Source organism: Bombina bombina, chromosome 6 (genome assembly GCF_027579735.1).
Source record: "Bombina bombina isolate aBomBom1 chromosome 6, aBomBom1.pri, whole genome shotgun sequence".
Lineage (NCBI taxonomy): Eukaryota > Metazoa > Chordata > Amphibia > Anura > Bombinatoridae > Bombina > Bombina bombina.
In genome coordinates, this window is record NC_069504.1 from 977,037,672 (window position 1) to 977,057,468 (window position 19,797).

The following is a 19,797-nucleotide window of genomic DNA, read 5'->3' on the forward strand; positions in this document are numbered from 1 at the left end:
TTGGCTCCAAGATGGCAGCCCCCAGTATCTGGCATCTTTAAGCTATAGAAACTATTTGAAAAGAGCTGCAGGAACAAATTATATTGTCACTTTAATTAGCCTTAAAGGGACACTAAACGCTATTTTTTTCTTTATTGATTCAGAGCATGTAATTTTAAGCAACTTTCCAATTTACTCCCATTATCAAATTTTCTTCGTTCTCTTGCTATCTTTTTTTAAAAAGCAGAAATGTGACGCATGGGAGCCAGCCCATTTTTGGTTGAACCTGGGTTATGCTTGCTTATTGGTGGGTAAATGTAAGCCTGCAATATGCAAGAGCTATCCATGGTGCTGAACCTAAAATGGGCTGGCTGCTAAGATTTACATTCATGATTTTAAAATAAAGATAGCAAGAGAACAAAGAAAAATGATAATAGGAGTAAATAAGAAAGTTGCTTAAAATTGCATGCTCTATCTGAATCATTAAAGAATTTTTTTTTATTTACTGTCCCTTTAAAGAAATCATAGACTTGCAAGGAAAGGAGAAATAAACAAATGTATGTAGTAGTGATCTATAATGCTAACTACTTGCTTAACTAGCTTTGATATTTTCTTGTATAGTTGCTAAACTGTCTGTTACATGTCTCTTCTAAATAGCTATGTATTGGCTAAAATACAGATATATACTTAAACAATATTTAACATGTTTTTATGTTATAATGAAAGACTTTTTTAACACTTTGATTTTGCTCATATGCAATCTTATTGCTGCAGAACTTAAATTGTTTTTATTAAAATACTCTTTGTTGGTATAAAGTCTTATTTGTTTTGATTTCTTTAGGTTACTTATAAAGCTCCTGTTCCAACTGGTGATGCCTTTTTTGCAGAATCATTTGACAAAGGAACATTGGATGGGTAAGAATGATCATCAAAATATTAATCTGTGAATGTGTGATATAAAGACAATGCAATAGCACTTACTCTGAATTTTAAATGAGTGGTCAATTTTTTTTCCCCACACAAATTTCAGTTATGTCTATTTACACTCCTTCTGTATTATGTGACAGCCATCAGCCAATCACAAATGCATATACGTATATATTCTGTAAATTCTTGCACAGCAGGAGCTAGTGACTCAGTGTAAATATTAAGACACTGCACATTTTGTTAATGGTAGTAAATTGGAAAGTTTCTTAAGACTGCATGCTCTATCTGAATCATGAAAGTAAAATTTTTACTTGAGTGCATCTCAACTTGAAATAGGTGCATTTTTGAAACATACTTCCCTTAACAAAAATTATTTTCGTAAAAGTCACTGTTTTTCATCGGCATATGCTGTGAGTGCCCCTGCACAAGTATTCAAGCTCAGAGAGCTGGCAGTGTTATGTATTGTGTCATAAGGCACTGCTGAATCTGAGATGTGTGTTTTAATACTGTTACACAGGCCCTTGCAGCATATGTGCTTATGCCGCTGAAAAAAAAATGGTGTTACAGGTACAAAATGCTTTATCCAAACTGGTTGGGACTGGAAAAGGTTTGGATTTTAGAATATTTGTATATTTGATGTTGCAAAATGGGACCAAGTATAAGCATCAATATCTAATGTAATTCGGGCAATACTTACATATCATAATACATCTTATACATGCAACATAAAGGTAGTTTTATGCCATTTTAAATACTTTTGGATGCATAGTACAATCGGAAAGGGATTATAGTACTGTAATCAGATAGGTTTTCTAGAATATAATTTTAGAATAAACAATCTTCTTTGCCTGCATCTTTAGTTTGGGGAGTTTGTCTTACTGGTGGGGAAATTTTCTAATGTATAATTCATTTTTAGAAAATATTAATGAAAAGTCGGGATTTTAAAATTACAGATTTGGGAATATGTACCTGTAAACTTTACTAGAAGCATTTTTGCTCATTGAAATATATTGTAAATATGCTTCTATTTAAAATTGAAATGCACCTAATGCACATTTTAATTTTGGCCTCCCTCCATAGAGCTGTGGGATTATTTTATCCATCTTTTTTAAACAATAAATATTCTGGAGCAGTAATAGTAATAATATACAACGTCACTTACAGATTGAAGAAGCACCTACTTTGCTGTTGATAATTCCTGCTATGCAATTTTATTTTGCATAATTTCAAGCCACAAACCCTTCCTACTCATCTCATTTCCTTGTCTTTTTAAGTTTTTTTTTTTTTTCTTCATGTTTTAAGTGTCTATTGGAGGCAGGGACCCTGTTCTCTCCCCCCCCCCCCCTCTTCTTACTGATGCATCACTGAATCTGACTTATAGCGCCTTTCTATCCCTGTCACACTAAAGTTCTTACCTAGTGTTTCTTAAAGTGAATGTAAAGTTTGAGGAATGTGTGCTCAATTTTTAAAAATCTTATAAAACAGGGGCACTTTCATTCATCAAACTTTAAAGGGACACTCAGGTTAAATTAAATTTTCATGATTTAGATACAGCATGCAATTTTAAATAACTTTCCAATTTACTTCCATTAAAAAAAATGTGCAGTCTTTTATATTTACAATTTTTGAGACACCAGATCCTACTGAGCATGTGCAAGAATTCAGACTATACGTATATGCATTTGTGATTGGCTGATTGCTATCACATGGTACAAGGGGAGTGGAAATATACATAACTTTGAAATTTGTTATAAAAAAATCTACTCATTTGAAGTTCAGACTAAGTGCTATTGCATTGTCTTGTTATCTTGCATTTGTTGATTATGCAAATCGAATGTGTTGACTGGTCCTTTAATTTCACTCGTTTTGTTAAAACACCTTTTATTCTTGAAAGCCGCTCCAGCGTTTCCCCCGCCCGTCGCAAGTCTTCATATGTCAAAAATTACGAATCCGCTTCCTCCAATCATGGCTTGGCCTCAGGCAATGTTTGCTCTTGGGGGAAGCTGTGATTGGAGGAAGCCGGATTCGTCATTGCTGACGTATGAAGATGCTTGCGGCGGGTGGGGGAAGCGCTAGAGCGGCTTTCAAGAATAAAAGGTAAGTATTTTGACAAAACGAGGGAAATTAAAGTTTGATGAATGAAAGTGCCCCTGTTTTTTAATAGGATTTTTAAAAACCCGGCACACATTCGTCAAACTTTACATTCACTTTAAGCTTATCTGGCACACACTGCAGTGTGGTACTTTACTTTGTGCTCCTTTATTTCACTTTGTAGCTTTTTGGTGAGTGAGGCATTTTTGTCAGGGCAGTTAATGATGGCTCTCTTGGACAATTGAACAGCAGTATATTGATATGAGATTTTAAGGGGCATAGGCTGTCATTTACTAATTCATGATGGGAAATTGATTTTACACTAGCTAGAAGCACACTCTTGATATTATGTCAGTGCATCTTCTTCAAAAGAACAAATTTCAGGTGTTTATGCACAAAATAGCAATAGAATCTCATTGGATAAGTAACTCTAATACAGTTTGCAAGTATTGATGTTTGTCAGTCTAATTCCTCTTAAAACCGTGCATTGCCTCGCCTTTAATAGAGTATTTCTCTTAGTTTGTTTCCACCTTTAAAGGGACATGAAACATATTTTTTTTTTCTTCATGATTCAGACCATGTGATTTACCTCTGTTATCCAATTGGTTTTGTTTTCTTTATTAAAAAGAAAACTTATGTATGGTCAGGAGCTGCTGATTGGTTACGGCACGTACATTCCTCATGTTATTGGCTCACCCAATGCACTCAGCTAGCTCCCAGTAGTGCATTGCTTCTTCTCCAGCAAACTTGGCCAACACCTCCCTTGTTCTGTCTTTTCATGACAGTGGTTATCTCTGGGTTTAGACCAGGTCTGCTATTTCATTTGGATATACAAGCCCTATGTCTGACTGCTTGGTGGCTGAGCAGGGTTATTTGAAAGAGATTATTTTTGGTCCATCTGTACACTTTCGCAAGCTCACAAAATGTATTCGGCCTGCTATAGTAAGTGGTATGACTTTTTGCATGGCTGCAGTCACATATTTCTTTGGGTCTTGTTTGCTGTATCCTCAAATACGTCATGAAAGTTTCCAGTGCTCTGAAAGTTATATTTTCTGCTTAAACAGCTGTTACTGGGGTTAGCTGGGTTCAGAAGCCTTTGGTGTAGCAATTGTCTAAATGTGTGGATTAAATATTGCCTTGGCCCATGTGTTCAATACCTTCACGGGATTTACTTCTGGGCTTGGAAGCCTGTTGTATTATCTGCTTTTGAACTATTACTGGAAGCTTCCATCTGGAAGCTCACACTGAAGACCAGATTCCTGTTGGCTACCAGCCAGTTGTTGCTGAGCTTTGGCAGTATTCTGACATTTTCTTTTTTTTTTCTCTGTTATTGAGATAAGGTTCTCCAGTCCGTTTCTTAACTTCTACCTATGGTGGTTTCTGAGTGTCAGGCCTCTCACAACCTTTATTTTCTCTTTATTTCTTGCTAAAAAGTAATTGAATGGGAATGTGTTAACACATAAGTCCTTGGATGTAGGTTGATATCTCCACATCTGTGATGATTGGAAAATTATGGCAAACTTACTACTGTTGAATTCGCAAGATTGTATAGTGGCTACAATAAATAATTGTTCACTGAAAAGTAAAAATTTAAACTTTCGAGATTCAAATAAAGTTTTTAAAAAGAAAACAATAGTTCAATATCCATTTATTATAGTTCTGTTTAGTGGGCACAATACCTGGCTGAATTTACTAATCACCTGGCTAATATTAAAGTGATGGTAAATCCTAGCGTTTATGAAACGCTAGGATTTACCATTGTAACAAATAAAGGGGACTTTCATTCATGAAGTATAAAATACTTTATGCTGAAATATCCTTTATTTGTTCCAAGTGATCACCTTCACTGAGCTGCTAAGGCAGCCCACCGGCAGAACGCTATTTTCGCTATCTTTCACAGAGGTGACGTTTCCACCTCTTAGCCAATAGCCGTGCGGGAAATCTGGCTTTGGCACCACATTTTGCACCGCAAAGCCAAATTTCCTGCAATGCTATTGTGTGTTATCATTCAGATTTTTAAAAAAATGTTATGGGCAAAAGTGATTTTTAAATGTGTTGCTGATTGTCTTACAATGCACTCAGAAATACAGAACACACAAATATTTTACTCTTTCTTGCAAACACTAGATAGAATGGCTTTATTGTTGATACCAAGTATCTTTCTTCTTGGGACCTTAATGGGACAGTCAAGTCAAACTTAAACTTTCATGATTCAGATAGGGCATGTAATTTTAAACAACTTGCCAATTTACTTTATCAAATTTGCTTTGTTCTCTTGGTATTCTTAGTTAAAAGCTAAACATAGGTAGGCTCATATGCTAATTTCTAAGCCCTTCATGAATGCCTCTTATCTGAATGCATTTGACAGGTTTTCACAGCTAGAGGGCATTAGTTTGTGTGTCATATAGATAACATTGTGCTCATGCACTTATGAGATGGCACTGATTAGCTAAAATGCAAGTTTGTCAAAAGAACTGAAATAAGGGGGGAGACTGCAGGGGTTTAGATAAAAGGTGATCGCAGTGCTGAAAAGTATGTAGTGTTGGTTATGCAAATCTGGGGAATGGTTATTAAAGGGATTATCTATCTCTTTAAATAATAAATATTCTGTAGTAGACTGGCCCTTTTTAATCTAACAAAGTGACTATCAAAGCGCCAACAAAATTGAGGCAGGGTCTATGACTCTAATACTAAAAGTTAAATTTATTAAAATACATGTATAATCAATTGACATCAAATAATAAAAACAATATTAAAACAATATAAAAGCAATATAAAAGCAATGTACCAAAGGTTAATAGTGTAACCCTAGGGGTCAATTTATCTTAGCCAAGGGTCTTCCCACAACAGGCGCTAGGTGTTATACAATTTTTGATATCCTTTTTAATCTAAACTAGAATTCCACTTTTGATCCTATGCATCATTGTTGAATTTTCTCCAACATTGGTGTGTCCGGTCCACGGCGTCATCCTTACTTGTGGGAATATCTCTTCCCCAACAGGAAATGGCAAAGAGTCCCAGCAAAGCTGGCCATATAGTCCCTCCTAGGCTCCGCCCACCCCAGTCATTCTGTTTGCCGTTGCACAGGCAACATCTCCACGGAGATGGTTAAGAGTATGTGGTGTTTAGTTGTAGTTTTTTTATTCTACTATCAAGAGTTTATTTTAAAATAGTGCTGGTATGTACTATTTACTCTGAAACAGAAAAAGATGAAGATTTCTGTTTGTGAGAGGAAGATGATTTTAGCAGACAGTAACTAAAATCGATTGCTTTTTCCACATAGGACTGTTGAGATGAAGTAACTTCAGTTGGGGGAAACAGTTAGCAGACTTTTCTGCTTAAGGTATGACTAGCCATATTTCTAACAAGACCATGTAATGCTGGAAGGCTGTCATTTCCCCTCATGGGGACCGGTAAGCCATTTTCTTAGTCAAGCAAACAGAATAAAGGGCTTAATATGGGCTATAAAACTGGTAGACACTTTTATGGGCTAAATCGATTGCTTTATTTGGACATTTTATACATGTTTATGCTGATAATTCACACTTATAAACTTTGGGAACGTTTTTTAACGTCAGGCACTATGTTAGACACCTTTTCCAGTCAGGAAGGGCCTTCCCAGTTGTAGGCTGAGCCTCATTTTTGCGCCATTACTGCGCAGTTGTTTTTGAGTGCAAGACATGCAGATGCATGTGTGAGGACCTGAGAGTAGTTGGAAAAGTTCCTAGAAGGCGTCATTTGGTATCGTATTCCCCTCTGGGCTTGGTAAAGTCACAGCAAAGGCTGTAGCTGGGACTGTATAGGGGTTAAATCTGTAACCGGCTCCGGTTTAGTTATTTAAGGGTTAAAGCTCTGAAAATTGGTGTGCAATACTTTTAATGCTTTAAGACACTGTGGTGAAATTTCAAGTGAAGGGAGTAGACATGGTTCTACATCATCTCCTTCTGTGTCTACGCCAGTTTTGCCCACGCAGGAGGCCCCTAGTACTTCTAGCGCGCCAATGCTTATTACCATGCAACAATTGATGGCTGTAATGGATAACTCCATAGCAAATAATTTATACAAAATGCCTGCATATCAGAGAAAGTGCGATTGCTCTGTTTTAAACACTGAAGAGCACCAATCTGAAGGGGCCATGAGGGAGGTTTTGTCAGATGGGAAAATTTCAGATTCAGAAAAAATTTCTCAACAGGCTGAACCTGATGTTGTGACATTTAAATTTAAATTAGAACATCTCCGTGCACTGCTTAAGGAGGTGTTATCTACTCTGGATGATTGTGACAACTTGGTCATTCCAGAAAAATTATGCAAGATGGACAAGTTCCTAGAGGTTCCGGTGCACCCCGACGCTTTTCCTATACCCAAGCGGGTGGCGGACATAGTGAATAAGGAGTGGGAGAAGCCCGGCATACCTTTTTGTTCCCCCTCCTATATTTAAGAAATTATTTCCTATGGTCGACCCCAGAAAGGACTTATGGCAGACAGTCCCTAAGGTCGAGGGGGCAGTTTCTACTCTAAACAAGCGCACTTCCCATCCTATCGAAGATAGTTGTGCTTTCAAAGATCCTATGGATAAAAAATTGGAAGGTTTGCTTAAAAAGATTTTTGTACAGCACGGTTACCTTCTTCAACCCATTTCATGCATTGTTCCTGTCACTACAGCAGCGTGGTTCTGGTTCGAGGAACTAGAAAAGTCGCTCAGTAGAGAGACTCCATATGAGGAGGTTATGGACAGAGTTCACGCACTTAAGTTGGCTAACTCTTTTATTTTAGATGCCGCTTTGCAATTAGCTAGATTAGCGGCGAAAAATTCAGGGTTTGCAATTGTGGCGCGCAGAGCGCTTTGGCTAAAGTCTTGGTCAGCGGATGTATCATCCAAGACAAAATTGCTTAGCATCCCCTTCAAGGGTAAAACTCTCTTTGGACCAGAATTGAAAGAGATTATCTCAGACATCACTGGGGGAAAGGGCCACGCCCTCCCACAAGATAGGCCTTTCAAGGCCAAGAATAAGTTTAATTTTCGTTCCTTTCGTAATTTCAGGAACGGACCGGCCTCTAATTCTGCATCCTCTAAGCAAGAGGGTAATGCCTCACAGTCCAAACCAGCCTGGAAACCGATGCAAGGCTGGAACAAGGGTAAGCAGACCAAGAAGCCTGCTACCGCTAACAAAACAGCATGAAGGAGTAGCCCCCGATCCGGGACCGGATCTAGTGGGGGGCAGACTCTCTCTCTTTGCTCAGGCTTGGGCAAGAGATGTTCAGGATCCCTGGACGCTAGAAATAGTTTCTCAGGGTTATCTTCTAGAATTCAAGGAACTACCCCCAAGGGGACTGTTCCACATGTCTCACTTATCCTCAAACCAAATAAAGAGACAGGCGTTCTTACATTGTGTAGAAGACCTGCTAAAGATGGGAGTGATACACCCAGTTCCAATGACGGAACAAGGAATGGGATTTTACTCAAATCTGTTCGTAGTTCCCAAAATAGAGGGAACCTTCAGACCAATTCTGGATTTAAAGATCCTAAACAAATTTCTCAGGGTACCATCGTTCAAAATGGAAACCATTCGAACGATTCTACCCACTATCCAGGAAGGTCAATTTATGACTACCGTGGATCTAAAGGATGCGTACCTACATATTCCTATCCACAAAGAACATCATCAGTTCCTAAGGTTCGCCTTTCTGGACAAACATTACCAGTTTGTGGCCCTCCCATTCGGATTAGCCACTGCTCCAAGGATTTTCGCAAAGGTACTCGGGTCCCTTCTAGCGGCTCTAAGACCGAGGGGCATTGCAGTAGTACCATACTTGGACGACATTCTAATACAAGCGTCGTCCCTTTCAAAAGCAAAGGCTCATACAGACATCGTTCTGGCCTTTCTCAGATCTCACGGATGGAAGGTGAACATAGAAAAAAGTTCTCTGTCTCTGTCAACAAGAGTTCCCTTCCTGGGAACAATAATAGATTCCTTAGAAATGAGGATCTTTCTGACAGAAAGTCAGAAAGTCAAAACTTCTAAGCGCTTGTCAAGTTCTTCATTCTGTTCCACTTCCTTCCATAGCTCAGTGCATGGAAGTAGTAGGGTTGATGGTTGCAGCAATGGACATAGTTCCTTTTGCGCGAATTCATCTAAGACCATTACAACTGTGCATGCTGAAACAGTGGAATGGGGACTATACAGACTTGTCTCCAGTGATTCAAGTAGATCAGAAGACCAGAGATTCACTCCGTTGGTGGATATCCCTGGACCACCTATCCCAGGGAATGAGCTTCCGCAGACCAGAGTGGGTCATTGTCACGACCGACGCCAGTCTAGTGGGCTGGGGTGCGGTCTGGGAATCCCTGAAAGCTCAGGGACTATGGTCTCGGGAAGAGTCTTTTCTCCCGATAAACATTCTGGAACTAAGAGCGATATTCAATGCTCTCAGGGCTTGGCCTCAGCTTGCAAAGGCCAGATTCATAAGATTCCAATCAGACAACATGACGACTGTTGCGTATATCAATCATCAGTTCCCTGGCGATGAAAGAAGTAACCAAAATAATACAATGGGCGGAGAATCACTCCTGCCATCTATCTGCAATCCACATCCCAGGTGTGGAAAACTGGGAAGCAGATTATCTGAGTCGTCAGACATTCCATCCGGGGGAGTGGGAACTCCACCCGGAGATTTTTGCCCAGTTGACTCAATTATGGGGCATTCCAGACATGGATCTGATGGCGTCTCGTCAGAACTTCAAGGTTCCTTGCTACGGATCCAGATCCAGGGATCCCAAGGCGACTCTAGTGGATGCACTAGTAGCGCCTTGGACCTTCAACCTAGCTTATGTGTTCCCACCGTTTCCTCTCATTCCCAGGCTGGTAGCCAGGATCAAACAGGAGAGGGTCTCGGTGATCTTGATAGCTCCTGCGTGGCCACGCAGGACTTGGTATGCAGACCTGGTGAATATGTCATCGGTTCCACCATGGAAGCTACCTTTGAGACAGGACCTTCTTGTTCAGGGTCCATTCGAACATCCAAATCTGGTCTCCCTCCAGCTGACGGCTTGGAGATTGAACGCTTGATTCTATCAAAGCGTGGGTTTTCAGATTCGGTGATTGATACTCTGGTTCAGGCCAGAAAACCGGTAACTAGAAAGATTTACCATAAAATATGGAAAAGATATATCTGCTGGTGTGAATCCAAGGGATTCCCTTGGAATAAGGTAAAAATTCCTAAGATTCTTTCCTTTCTACAAGAAGGTTTGGATAAAGGATTATCTGCGAGTTCTCTAAAGGGACAGATTTCTGCTTTATCTGTCTTACTACACAAACGATTGGCAGCTATGCCAGATGTTCAAGCATTTGTTCAGGCTCTGGTTAGTATCAAGCCTGTTTACAGACCTTTGACTCCTCCCTGGAGTTTAAATCTAGTTCTTTCAGTTCTTCAAGGGGTTCCGTTTGAACCTCTACATTCCATAGATATTAAGTTGTTATCTTGGAAAGTTTTTTGTTTTTGGTTGCTATTTCTTCTGCTAGAAGAGTTTCAGCGTTATCTGCTCTGCAGTGTTCTCCGCCCTATCTGGTGTTCCATGCAGATAAGGTGGTTTTGCGTACTAAGCCTTGTTTCCTTCCAAAGGTTGTTTCTAACAAAAATATTAACCTGGAGATAGTTGTACCTTCTTTGTGTCCGAATCCAGTTTCAAAGAAGGAACGTTTGTTACACAATTTGGACGTAGTCCGTGCTCTAAAATTCTATTTAGAAGCTACAAAAGATTTCAGACAAACATCTTCTCTGTTTGTCGTCTATTCTGGTAAAAGGAGAGGTCAAAAAGCGACTTCTACCTCTCTTTCCTTTTGGCTTAAAAGCATCATCCGATTGGCTTACGAGACTGCCAGACGGCAGCCTCCTGAAAGAATCACAGCTCACTCCACTAGGGCTGTGGCTTCCACATGGGCCTTCAAGAACGAGGCTTCTGTTGATCAGATATGTAAGGCAGCGACTTGGTCTTCACTGCACACTTTTGCCAAATTTTACAAATTTTATACTTTTGCTTCTTCGGAGGCTATTTTTGGGAGAAAGGTTTTGCAAGCCGTGGTGCCTTCCGTTTAGGTAACCTGATTTGCTCCCTCCCTTCATCCGTGTCCTAAAGCTTTGGTATTGGTTCCCACAAGTAAGGATGACCCCGTGGACCGGACACACCAATGTTGGAGAAAACAGAATGTATGCTTACCTGATAAATTACTTTCTCCAACGGTGTGTCCGGACCACGGCCCGCCATGGTTTTTTAATCAGGTCTGATGAATTATTTTCTCTAACTACAGTCACCACGGTACCATATGGTTTCTCCTATATTTTTCCTCCTGTCCGTCGGTCGAATGACTGGGGTGGGCGGAGCCTAGGAGGGACTATATGGCCAGCTTTGCTGGGACTCTTTGCCATTTCCTGTTGGGGTAGAGATATTCCCACAAGTAAGGATGACGCCGTGGACCGGACACACCGTTGGAGAAAGCAATTTATCAGGTAAGCATAAATTCTGTTTTTGATGGAATGCACTATCTTCCATTGTTTTTCTTCCCACAATCTCGGGTCTCCTATCAAAACAATAATACTGTATAAATTGTTCTTGATTCCTCCAGTAACCAGAAATCTTTCATATGAATATTAATTTAACCTACGCCTTTTCACAAGCTTATTACTCTTTCTGTCTTGCTTTGATGTCCTTTTAAATAATATACTATACAACTCAGACTTTTCTTTCCTATTGGCTTTGGGAAGTGGGTAAAGACCTACTTTAAAAAAAAATAAAAAAAAATTAAATAGCCATTATTCCTTGGGCATTTATGGTTTGGTTAATGGGCCTGATTGTCTTGGAAATGGGGACAAAATATATTGCAAAGCTGTTGCACTACGCATAGTTAAACCTTTATATTCACCATCCCATCAATATTCTGTCACATGGAATATAAAACAGATTTCTTACTTAAGACACGGTGAGTCCACGGAATCATCAATTACTGTCGGCAATATCACTCCTGGCCAGCAGGAGGAGGCAAAGAGCACCACAGCAAAGCTGTTGAGTATCACTTCCCTTCCCACAACCCCCAGTCATTCTCTTTGCCTTCAGTGCAAGGAGGTGGTGAAGTTTTTGGAGTCTGAAGAAAAATTGGATTTATTTCACTTCAATCAAGATTGTATTATTTTAAAAGCCAGAGTAGGTTTGCTCTGATGTTTCCTCGCAAGATAGGGTCTAGCCATACTCCATGTCAGTCTCTTCAGTAGGTCAGTGGTGGCTTTAAAGCAGTTAGGAAAACTCAGCAAGGCCCACCTTACAAGTTCCTAACATGTTGCTGCCCTGGTATAGAAAGCCTGAGTAGGTTTACTCTGATCTTTCTGTTTTCCACAGGTCTCTGCGAGGAGTGGCATCCTCTCATACCGGGTGAGCTGTCGTCCTGCCGGACAGCTGGATGTGCAGGTAAGTGCCTTTTTGTCTTCTGGGGCTAGGAGGCTGGCACTGAAGAGGTTAAGGACTTTAGGCTAATGCTGCACTTAATGTGGGACATAAACTCCTTCATAGAGAAGTTTTTTTCTGGCAGTGGACAGGCACTGAAATGTATGTGACTATGGAGAGGAAGGAGTTAATCCTCCTCTGTGGCTCAGATTACTCTTCTTAAGTGTACTTTATGTTTGGGTGCAAATTAAAATAGCAGAAGCTCTGTGGACGGATAGTGGTTAAACCTTTTAAAGTTTTTTTTTTATTCAGTTTCAGGTCCTGCTGTGTGTCTATTAGGAGAGCGTGAGTTTGAATGAGGGCCATTCTAAAGAGCTATACCGCTCTTTTGTTAAATCCCATTTTAAAAGCTTCTGTTCCTTTCTAAAATTTCGGAGTGGTGTTATGTTAATTTCTTTTACAAGATGAGACGAGTCCACGGATTTCATCCTTGTTGGGATATCACCTCCTGGTCAGCAGGAGGAGGCAAAGAGCTCCACAGCAGAGCTGCATATATAGCTCCTCCCTTTAGTTTAGATTCTTCAATCAACAGTTTATTATTTTTAAATGGTGCCAAAGTGTACTATTTTATTATAGAGTAGCATCTGGAGTGTTAGCCTGTTAGGCTATGGGAACTAGGGGAGTTTTAGCTTCACTGCGCCTCCCACGCTTACGCTTTTTCTATGTGTATGGTCTTAGACACTACTAACTAAGACCCTTCTGATTTCACAGGACCTCAGGAGGAAGAGTGGACCTCTTGATACTGTGAGGTTATCATGCTGTTCCTCAGCATGGAGGTAGGTGCAGTTTTTTTCCTCTGGGCAAAAGTTTCTCAGATTAAACTGTACTGGCACTATTTATTTATTTTTGGGGGCTAGGATAGATCTCCCTTATAAAATAGTGATATGACCCAGACACTCTGGTTGTATTCTACCCAGAAGCACTGGGATATAGGGGCACAAGACGTTTCAGTTTATTTTACAAACTCCGGTATTTTGAAGTATAGAGGGCTGGGAGAACAATTCTTCCATTGATCCAGGAGGGTCAATATATGACTACCGTGGATTTAAAGGATGCATATCTTCATATTCCTATCCACAAAGATCACCAGTTCCTAAGGTTTGCCTTTCTGGACAAACATTTTCAGTTCGTGGCTCTTCCCTTTGGGTTAGCCACGGCACCCAGGAACTTCACGAAGGTTCTAGGGTCTCTGCTGGCGGTTCTAAGACCGCGGGGCATTGCAGTGTCGCCTTATCTGGATGATATTCTGATCCAGGCGTAATCTTATCAACTAACAAAGTCTCATACTGACATGGTTCTGTCCTTTTTTAAGGACTCCCGGGTGGAAGGTGAATCTAGAAAAGAGTTCTCTGATTCCACAGACAAGGGTTCCGTTCCTGGGAACTCTGATAGACTCTGTCCATGAAAATATTCTTGACGGAATTCAGAAAGTTAAAGATTCTGGATACACGCCGAGCCCTTCAGTCCAATCCTCGGCCATCAGGGGCTCAATGCATGGAAGTAATTGGATTGATGGTGGCGGCAATGGACATCATTCCGTTTGCTTGTTTCGATCTCAGACCTCTACAACTGAGCATGCTCAAACAGTGGAATGGAGATTATGCAGATTTGTCTCCTCAGATAAATCTGGATCAGGAGACAGACTCTTCTATGGTGGTTGTCACTGGATCATCTGTCCCAAGGGACGTGCTCACATGTCTCACTTATCCTCAAACCAAATAAAGAGACAGGCGTTCTTACATTGTGTAGAAGACCTGCTAAAGATGGGAGTGATACACCCAGTTCCAATGACGGAACAAGGAATGGGATTTTACTCAAATCTGTTCGTAGTTCCCAAAATAGAGGGAACCTTCAGACCAATTCTGGATTTAAAGATCCTAAACAAATTTCTAAGGGTACCATCGTTCAAAATGGAAACCATTCGAACGATTCTACCCACTATCCAGGAAGGTCAATTTATGACTACCGTGGATCTAAAGGATGCGTACCTACATATTCCTATCCACAAAGAACATCATCAGTTCCTAAGGTTCGCCTTTCTGGACAAACATTACCAGTTTGTGGCCCTCCCATTCGGATTAGCCACTGCTCCAAGGATTTTCGCAAAGGTACTCGGGTCCCTTCTAGCGGCTCTAAGACCGAGGGGCATTGCAGTAGTACCATACTTGGACGACATTCTAATACAAGCGTCGTCCCTTTCAAAAGCAAAGGCTCATACAGACATCGTTCTGGCCTTTCTCAGATCTCACGGATGGAAGGTGAACATAGAAAAAAGTTCTCTGTCTCTGTCAACAAGAGTTCCCTTCCTGGGAACAATAATAGATTCCTTAGAAATGAGGATCTTTCTGACAGAAAGTCAGAAAGTCAAAACTTCTAAGCGCTTGTCAAGTTCTTCATTCTGTTCCACTTCCTTCCATAGCTCAGTGCATGGAAGTAGTAGGGTTGATGGTTGCAGCAATGGACATAGTTCCTTTTGCGCGAATTCATCTAAGACCATTACAACTGTGCATGCTGAAACAGTGGAATGGGGACTATACAGACTTGTCTCCAGTGATTCAAGTAGATCAGAAGACCAGAGATTCACTCCGTTGGTGGATATCCCTGGACCACCTATCCCAGGGAATGAGCTTCCGCAGACCAGAGTGGGTCATTGTCACGACCGACGCCAGTCTAGTGGGCTGGGGTGCGGTCTGGGAATCCCTGAAAGCTCAGGGACTATGGTCTCGGGAAGAGTCTTTTCTCCCGATAAACATTCTGGAACTAAGAGCGATATTCAATGCTCTCAGGGCTTGGCCTCAGCTTGCAAAGGCCAGATTCATAAGATTCCAATCAGACAACATGACGACTGTTGCGTATATCAATCATCAGTTCCCTGGCGATGAAAGAAGTAACCAAAATAATACAATGGGCGGAGAATCACTCCTGCCATCTATCTGCAATCCACATCCCAGGTGTGGAAAACTGGGAAGCAGATTATCTGAGTCGTCAGACATTCCATCCGGGGGAGTGGGAACTCCACCCGGAGATTTTTGCCCAGTTGACTCAATTATGGGGCATTCCAGACATGGATCTGATGGCGTCTCGTCAGAACTTCAAGGTTCCTTGCTACGGATCCAGATCCAGGGATCCCAAGGCGACTCTAGTGGATGCACTAGTAGCGCCTTGGACCTTCAACCTAGCTTATGTGTTCCCACCGTTTCCTCTCATTCCCAGGCTGGTAGCCAGGATCAAACAGGAGAGGGTCTCGGTGATCTTGATAGCTCCTGCGTGGCCACGCAGGACTTGGTATGCAGACCTGGTGAATATGTCATCGGTTCCACCATGGAAGCTACCTTTGAGACAGGACCTTCTTGTTCAGGGTCCATTCGAACATCCAAATCTGGTCTCCCTCCAGCTGACGGCTTGGAGATTGAACGCTTGATTCTATCAAAGCGTGGGTTTTCAGATTCGGTGATTGATACTCTGGTTCAGGCCAGAAAACCGGTAACTAGAAAGATTTACCATAAAATATGGAAAAGATATATCTGCTGGTGTGAATCCAAGGGATTCCCTTGGAATAAGGTAAAAATTCCTAAGATTCTTTCCTTTCTACAAGAAGGTTTGGATAAAGGATTATCTGCGAGTTCTCTAAAGGGACAGATTTCTGCTTTATCTGTCTTACTACACAAACGATTGGCAGCTATGCCAGATGTTCAAGCATTTGTTCAGGCTCTGGTTAGTATCAAGCCTGTTTACAGACCTTTGACTCCTCCCTGGAGTTTAAATCTAGTTCTTTCAGTTCTTCAAGGGGTTCCGTTTGAACCTCTACATTCCATAGATATTAAGTTGTTATCTTGGAAAGTTTTTTGTTTTTGGTTGCTATTTCTTCTGCTAGAAGAGTTTCAGCGTTATCTGCTCTGCAGTGTTCTCCGCCCTATCTGGTGTTCCATGCAGATAAGGTGGTTTTGCGTACTAAGCCTTGTTTCCTTCCAAAGGTTGTTTCTAACAAAAATATTAACCTGGAGATAGTTGTACCTTCTTTGTGTCCGAATCCAGTTTCAAAGAAGGAACGTTTGTTACACAATTTGGACGTAGTCCGTGCTCTAAAATTCTATTTAGAAGCTACAAAAGATTTCAGACAAACATCTTCTCTGTTTGTCGTCTATTCTGGTAAAAGGAGAGGTCAAAAAGCGACTTCTACCTCTCTTTCCTTTTGGCTTAAAAGCATCATCCGATTGGCTTACGAGACTGCCGGACGGCAGCCTCCTGAAAGAATCACAGCTCACTCCACTAGGGCTGTGGCTTCCACATGGGCCTTCAAGAACGAGGCTTCTGTTGATCAGATATGTAAGGCAGCGACTTGGTCTTCACTGCACACTTTTGCCAAATTTTACAAATTTTATACTTTTGCTTCTTCGGAGGCTATTTTTGGGAGAAAGGTTTTGCAAGCCGTGGTGCCTTCCGTTTAGGTAACCTGATTTGCTCCCTCCCTTCATCCGTGTCCTAAAGCTTTGGTATTGGTTCCCACAAGTAAGGATGACCCCGTGGACCGGACACACCAATGTTGGAGAAAACAGAATGTATGCTTACCTGATAAATTACTTTCTCCAACGGTGTGTCCGGACCACGGCCCGCCATGGTTTTTTAATCAGGTCTGATGAATTATTTTCTCTAACTACAGTCACCACGGTACCATATGGTTTCTCCTATATTTTTCCTCCTGTCCGTCGGTCGAATGACTGGGGTGGGCGGAGCCTAGGAGGGACTATATGGCCAGCTTTGCTGGGACTCTTTGCCATTTCCTGTTGGGGTAGAGATATTCCCACAAGTAAGGATGACGCCGTGGACCGGACACACCGTTGGAGAAAGCAATTTATCAGGTAAGCATAAATTCTGTTTTTGATGGAATGCACTATCTTCCATTGTTTTTCTTCCCACAATCTCGGGTCTCCTATCAAAACAATAATACTGTATAAATTGTTCTTGATTCCTCCAGTAACCAGAAATCTTTCATATGAATATTAATTTAACCTACGCCTTTTCACAAGCTTATTACTCTTTCTGTCTTGCTTTGATGTCCTTTTAAATAATATACTATACAACTCAGACTTTTCTTTCCTATTGGCTTTGGGAAGTGGGTAAAGACCTACTTTAAAAAAAAATAAAAAAAAATTAAATAGCCATTATTCCTTGGGCATTTATGGTTTGGTTAATGGGCCTGATTGTCTTGGAAATGGGGACAAAATATATTGCAAAGCTGTTGCACTACGCATAGTTAAACCTTTATATTCACCATCCCATCAATATTCTGTCACATGGAATATAAAACAGATTTCTTACTTAAGACACGGTGAGTCCACGGAATCATCAATTACTGTCGGCAATATCACTCCTGGCCAGCAGGAGGAGGCAAAGAGCACCACAGCAAAGCTGTTGAGTATCACTTCCCTTCCCACAACCCCCAGTCATTCTCTTTGCCTTCAGTGCAAGGAGGTGGTGAAGTTTTTGGAGTCTGAAGAAAAATTGGATTTATTTCACTTCAATCAAGATTGTATTATTTTAAAAGCCAGAGTAGGTTTGCTCTGATGTTTCCTCGCAAGATAGGGTCTAGCCATACTCCATGTCAGTCTCTTCAGTAGGTCAGTGGTGGCTTTAAAGCAGTTAGGAAAACTCAGCAAGGCCCACCTTACAAGTTCCTAACATGTTGCTGCCCTGGTATAGAAAGCCTGAGTAGGTTTACTCTGATCTTTCTGTTTTCCACAGGTCTCTGCGAGGAGTGGCATCCTCTCATACCGGGTGAGCTGTCGTCCTGCCGGACAGCTGGATGTGCAGGTAAGTGCCTTTTTGTCTTCTGGGGCTAGGAGGCTGGCACTGAAGAGGTTAAGGACTTTAGGCTAATGCTGCACTTAATGTGGGACATAAACTCCTTCATAGAGAAGTTTTTTTCTGGCAGTGGACAGGCACTGAAATGTATGTGACTATGGAGAGGAAGGAGTTAATCCTCCTCTGTGGCTCAGATTACTCTTCTTAAGTGTACTTTATGTTTGGGTGCAAATTAAAATAGCAGAAGCTCTGTGGACGGATAGTGGTTAAACCTTTTAAAGTTTTTTTTTTATTCAGTTTCAGGTCCTGCTGTGTGTCTATTAGGAGAGCGTGAGTTTGAATGAGGGCCATTCTAAAGAGCTATACCGCTCTTTTGTTAAATCCCATTTTAAAAGCTTCTGTTCCTTTCTAAAATTTCGGAGTGGTGTTATGTTAATTTCTTTTACAAGATGAGACGAGTCCACGGATTTCATCCTTGTTGGGATATCACCTCCTGGTCAGCAGGAGGAGGCAAAGAGCTCCACAGCAGAGCTGCATATATAGCTCCTCCCTTTAGTTTAGATTCTTCAATCAACAGTTTATTATTTTTAAATGGTGCCAAAGTGTACTATTTTATTATAGAGTAGCATCTGGAGTGTTAGCCTGTTAGGCTATGGGAACTAGGGGAGTTTTAGCTTCACTGCGCCTCCCACGCTTACGCTTTTTCTATGTGTATGGTCTTAGACACTACTAACTAAGACCCTTCTGATTTCACAGGACCTCAGGAGGAAGAGTGGACCTCTTGATACTGTGAGGTTATCATGCTGTTCCTCAGCATGGAGGTAGGTGCAGTTTTTTTCCTCTGGGCAAAAGTTTCTCAGATTAAACTGTACTGGCACTATTTATTTATTTTTGGGGGCTAGGATAGATCTCCCTTATAAAATAGTGATATGACCCAGACACTCTGGTTGTATTCTACCCAGAAGCACTGGGATATAGGGGCACAAGACGTTTCAGTTTATTTTACAAACTCCGGTATTTTGAAGTATAGAGGGCTGGGAGAACAATTCTTCCATTGATCCAGGAGGGTCAATATATGACTACCGTGGATTTAAAGGATGCATATCTTCATATTCCTATCCACAAAGATCACCAGTTCCTAAGGTTTGCCTTTCTGGACAAACATTTTCAGTTCGTGGCTCTTCCCTTTGGGTTAGCCACGGCACCCAGGAACTTCACGAAGGTTCTAGGGTCTCTGCTGGCGGTTCTAAGACCGCGGGGCATTGCAGTGGCGCCTTATCTGGATGATATTCTGATCCAGGCGTAATCTTATCAACTAACAAAGTCTCATACTGACATGGTTCTGTCCTTTTTTAAGGACTCCCGGGTGGAAGGTGAATCTAGAAAAGAGTTCTCTGATTCCACAGACAAGGGTTCCGTTCCTGGGAACTCTGATAGACTCTGTCCATGAAAATATTCTTGACGGAATTCAGAAAGTTAAAGATTCTGGATACACGCCGAGCCCT

The 19,797-nt window shown here is 41.2% G+C and overlaps 1 protein-coding gene across 1 annotated transcript in view; it reads left to right on the plus strand.

Moving 5' to 3' along the window:
- The window catches only part of CANX (calnexin), a 229,809-nt gene that overhangs the window by 24,598 nt on the left and 185,414 nt on the right, over positions 1-19,797 (plus strand). Inside the window, exon 3 of the mRNA XM_053719642.1 lies at positions 821-894. Within this exon, the coding sequence (XP_053575617.1) occupies positions 821-894 (74 nt within the window). The remainder of the gene's footprint in view (positions 1-820; positions 895-19,797) is intronic.